General features: G+C 42.7%; 2 protein-coding genes across 3 annotated transcripts in view; both read right to left on the bottom strand.

Annotated features, from left to right (window-relative positions):
* Nucleotides 1–5138, bottom strand: part of c10h12orf4 (chromosome 10 C12orf4 homolog) — a 329451-nt gene that overhangs the window by 75709 nt on the left and 248604 nt on the right. The gene's annotated exons all lie outside the window — the stretch shown is intronic.
* Nucleotides 1239–5138, bottom strand: part of LOC119415875 (probable polypeptide N-acetylgalactosaminyltransferase 8) — a 9902-nt gene continuing 6002 nt past the window's right edge. The window contains exons 8-11 of the mRNA XM_037683048.1: nucleotides 4753–4829; nucleotides 1851–1946; nucleotides 1528–1594; nucleotides 1239–1409 (exon numbers count right to left, since the gene is read on the bottom strand). Of these exons, the coding sequence (XP_037538976.1) occupies nucleotides 1239–1409; nucleotides 1528–1594; nucleotides 1851–1946; nucleotides 4753–4829 (411 nt within the window). The remainder of the gene's footprint in view (nucleotides 1410–1527; nucleotides 1595–1850; nucleotides 1947–4752; nucleotides 4830–5138) is intronic.

Genomic DNA, 5138 nt, shown 5'->3' with positions numbered 1-5138 from the left:
AGGGAAAAGTGTGGCAGAAAACGCTGCACAACGAGAAGAGGTGACCGGACCCTGAGGAGGATTGTGGAGAAGGGCCGATTCCAGACCTTGGGGGACCTGTGGAAGCAGTGGACTGAGTCTGGAGTAGAAACATCCAGAGCCACCGTGCACAGGCGTGTGCAGGAAATGGGCTACAGGTGCCACATTCCCCAGGTCAAGCCACTTTTGAACAAGAGACTGCGTCAGAAGCGTCTCGCCTAGGACTGCTGCTGAGTGGTCCAAAGTTATGTTCTCTGATTACAGTAAATTTAGCATTTCCTTTGGAAATCAAGGTCCCAGAGTCTGGAGGAAGAGAGGAGACAGAGTTCACATTGCTTGAGGTCCAGTGTCAAGTTTCCACAGTCACTGGGGTGTCATGTCATCTGCTGGTGTTGGTCCACTGTGTTTTATCAAGCGCAGGGTCAATGCAGCTAGCTATCAGGAGATTTTGGAGCACTTCATGCTTCCGTCTGCTGAAAAGCTTTATGGAGATGAAGATTTCATTTTTCAGCACGACCTGGCACCTGCTCAGTGCCAAAACCACTGGTAAATGGTTTACTGACCATGGTATTACTGTGCTCAATTGGCCTGCCAACTCTCCTGACCTGAACCCCATAGAGAACCTGTGGGATATTGTGAAGAGAAAGTTGAGAGACGCAAGACCCAACACTCTGGATGAGCTTAAGGCCGCTATCGAAGCATCCTGGGCCTCCTTAACACCTCAGCAGTGCCACAGGCTGATTGCCTCCATGCCACGCCACATTGAAGCAGTCATTCATGCAAAAGGATTCCCGACCAAGTATTGAGTGCATAACTGAACATGATTATTTGAAGGTTGGCGTTTTTTGTATTAAAAACACTTGTCTTTCATTGTTGGGATGAAATAAGCAAATTTTTTGGGACAGGCATTTTGGGTTTTCATGAGCTGTATGCCATAATCATCAGTATTAAAACAATTAAAGACCTGAAATATTTCAGTTGGTGTGCAATGAATCTGAAATATATGAAAGTTTCATTTTTATCATTACATTATGGAAAATAATGACCTTTATCACAATATGCTAATTTTTTGAGAAGGACCTGTATATTTTAATATTTCATGATAATATGCAAGAAAAAACAAACCACAAACCAAACCACCCTTTGAAGATACTTCTTTATTCATGTACAGAGTATGCCGGTAGTTATAGACAACTCAGGGTGACGTCTCAATGTGAAGTTTAAAAGGTGACCGTCTTGGGTGGCTTTATCTCCTCCAGGTCAGGGTCACGGTAATGCCGCCGGCGGTGACGACGCAGAACCTCAATCGCCCTTTGTTCTACGGTGGAAGCAGTGATCCCGAGATCCTCCATACCAGGAAGTCCTGGATACTTCAAGTCTGATATGTGAAACTGGAACAAGAATGCACCAACACAGAATTCTAATTTTATTTCTAAAAATCATTTTGATGCAGCTCTGAAAATAATTCACAATATGTGATACTGTAAGAGTTCTCAAAGCCTGCCTTACCCTGTCCACTTTGTCTGGAGTTGTCCAGGGGTCATGTGGGACACTGGACAAAACAATGGCCGCCAGGCTGGAGTTCAACAAACAAACAAAAAGGCATTTGTCTGAGTAGGAAACACAGTAGGAGCGTATTCTGATGAACAGTTGGTGTAATGTTTCTGTGATGGCTGTACATCCACAGAAGCGGCTGAATAAACTTTAGCATAAAGTAAACATCATAATGGGCATCAGTTTAAACATCTTTGTTTTGCTCTCTGTGTGATTGATGCTTTTCAGAAATTGAGCATTCATGAAAAAATGTAAAAGGACATGTATGAAGTGCTTACTGGAACAATGGGCGAGGCAGACTGTAGGGCACAAAAATTGTGCGAGACACTTTATAAAGGTACTTCACCAGGTCGTAAAGGATGTAACGGTTGGGACTTCATAAAAATCACAAAACAACAAAAAAAAATTATTAATTTCTTAACACTTTAAATCTGTGTGATACACATAAATACAGCAGCTGCCTGCTGCTCAACTCGGGTGTACCTCCTGTGTGATGGGACAAATTGTCATTATTGTTAGGACATATACAGTGATGACAATACAATGCACTTTCACTTTCATATAAAGTACAGCCCACAGGTTCACTAGGGAGGCTAATAACTCAGCTAAACAACACTGAATTTTTTTTTTTTTTCATTATTTGTAAGCCATAATGTCCTGATATCCTGACACATGCTCAATAATCCAGGTAGAAAATCCAAAAAAGTTCAATCTGGTCCTCTGGACATTCAAAAAACAAGAAAACAAAAAACAAAACAAAAAAAAATGTAGAAACGTTTCGTCTCTCATCCAAGAGACTTCCTCAGTCTGAGGTGCTGTATTCAGCTCAGTCTCTTAAATAGCACCTTCTCAGAGTGGATCAACCAGTTTGCTGCTGACAACCAAAACCAGCTGATCACATGCTCAAGAAGGACCATCAGCCTAACAGAATAACTGTGTCAACTCTTGAAACTGTGCCTGCAGTCAACCTACTTCACATATGGGGAGCAATATTATAGGCAGAAACATGGATGTGCTATGGGGTCTCCAGTTTCTCCTATTGTTGCCAACCTGTACATGGAGGAGGTAGAAAAGAGAGCCTTGACGTCCTTTTCAGGGACACCACCAAGTCATTGGTTCAGGTATGTTGACGACACCTGGGTTAAAATTAAATCTCAGGAAGTCCAACATTTTACTGACCACATCAACTCTGTGGATAAATACATCAAGTTCACACGAGAAGATGGAAAAAAATGGCAAGTTGGCTTTCTTGGACTGTGAGGTCTCAGTCTCTGATAGAGGACATTTGCAAACCGAGGTGTACCGCAAACCCACCCACACAGACCAGTATTTGCAGTTTGACTCCCATCACCCGTTGGAGCACAAGTTAGGAGTCATCAGGACTCTGTATCACAGAGCAGACAGCGTCCCCACTAGCTCGGGAGCCAGGCAGAAGGAGAAATCCCACACAAGACAGGCTCTAGAGCAATGTGGATATCCTAACTGGGCCTTCCTGAAAGCAGAGAAGAAACCCAAACAGGACTCCAGTCAGCCATCAGGTGAAAAGGAGGAACCCAGACCCAGACCAGTGGTCATTCCATATGTTGAGGGAGTATCAGAGAAACTGAGACGTTTATTTTCTAAATATAACTTCCCAGTGGCTTTTAAACCCCAAAATACATTACGGCAAAGACTGGTTCATCCCAAAGATCCAGTCCCCCGGCACAAACAGAGCAATGTTGTGTATGCTGTTCAGTGTCAGGAGGGCTGTGATCAGTCTTACATCGGGGAAACTAAACAGCCACTGGCCAAAAGGATGGCCCAGCACAGAAGATCAACATCATCAGGCCAGGACTCTGCAGTCTACACTCATCTCCAGGCCAGCGGTCACTCTTTCAGGGATGAAGATGTTCACATCCTGGATAGAGAGGAACGATGGTTTGAGAGGAGTAAAAGAGGCCATCTTTGTGAAAAGAAATCGTCCATCATTAAACAGGGGTGGAGGCCTCCGGGTTCAACTGTCCCCCTCTTACAATGCTGTGATTGCTAGTATCACTCAGCCCTCTGTGAATAGTAAACAGCCATCAGTGTGCTAATGATACATTGTTAGGCTGATGGTCCTTCTTGACCATGTGAGCAGCTGGTTTTGGTTGTCAGCAGCAAACTGGTTGATCCACTCTGAGAAGGTGCTATTTATAAGACTGAGCTGAATACAGCACCTCAGACTGAGGAAGTCTCTTGGATGAGAGACGAAACGTTTCTACATTTTTTTTGTTTTGCTTTTTGTTTTCTTGTTTTTTGAATGTCCAGAGGACCAAATTGAACTTTTTGGATAATGTCCTGATGCTGCTCAATAATCCAGGTAGATGAATCTAACAAGGTTGAGTCAGGTCCTCTGGACGGTTCTTCTTTGTTGTAACATTTAGTTTTTTTTCTCCTGCTGCTGCTTCTTCTTTCTGCTGCTCTCTTCTTCAGGGGTCACCACAGCAAACTAAATTGCACAAAGACTTGGCAATTGCTTTACGCTGGATGTCCTTCCTGATGCAACCACAGACCACCAAGCTACCACAGCCCTCTGTGTGGAGCAGAGAGCTGCTATCTAGGGTGCCTAGAGGAGCAGATGGTGAAGGTTAGGGCATTGCTCAAGGGCACCGATTGAGGCAAATGAAGGTGGAGGCAGGTGTGGATGTTTCACCTTTCTACCCACATTTTGATGTCGGTACTGGGAGTTGAACCAGCGATCTTCTGATTACAGGCCCACCTTCACTAACCTCTGTGCCACCACTCCCAACATTTCATCTTTTATTCAAAAGACAAAGAAGTCATTTGGATAAGACTATCCGTTTCAACAAAAAGACCTGACTCAACCTCGTTAGATAGACGCCATAATCATCAAAATGACACAAAATAAAGTCTTGAAATATTTTACTCTATGTGTAATGAATCTATGTAATATGAGTTTCACTTCCTGAAATGACTGACTGACTGTCAAAAAAAATTTTAATCTTTTTTTTATATATCTTGTGATTCCTTGTGTATGCCCTTTTGTATTGAAACTCTGGCACAACAATTTCCTGCGGGATCAATCTAATCATTAAGCAGCATGGGTACCGCCTTTGTACTTTGACAATCACATTTCAGAATTAGCTATTTGGCTGAACAATTAGGCTTATTTCATCATACTTTTATTAACGAACTTACCCCACTAAAACATAGGTCTTTCCAAGAACATCAGGGTCTTTCACAGCACTGACAATGGCTTTGGCAACATCCACCACCTAGGTGAGAAAATACAAGACCTTATTGCCGGGCTGACTTCATACACAACTAGGTTTGCTAATATCTAAAACCCAAGTTGATCACTTTGTTTCAGCATAAACGGAAAAAATATTTTGCTGACTGAACACTCATTGCTAATAAACTGCAATTGAACAGTACATTTGAATACATCAAAACAAGATTTTAATGCAAGTTAGAAAAACAGAATCTATCCAGTACAGTTCTTTTAACAGTTTTAGCTGAAGAAGCAATGTTCCCAACCACACACACACACACACACACACACACACACACACACACACACACAC

The sequence above is a fragment of the Nematolebias whitei genome, chromosome 10, assembly GCF_014905685.2.
Source record: "Nematolebias whitei isolate Nwh7 chromosome 10, NemWhi1, whole genome shotgun sequence".
Lineage (NCBI taxonomy): Eukaryota > Metazoa > Chordata > Actinopteri > Cyprinodontiformes > Rivulidae > Nematolebias > Nematolebias whitei.
The sequence above is the reverse complement of the archived record's forward strand: the minus strand, read 5'-3'. Positions and strand labels throughout refer to the sequence as shown.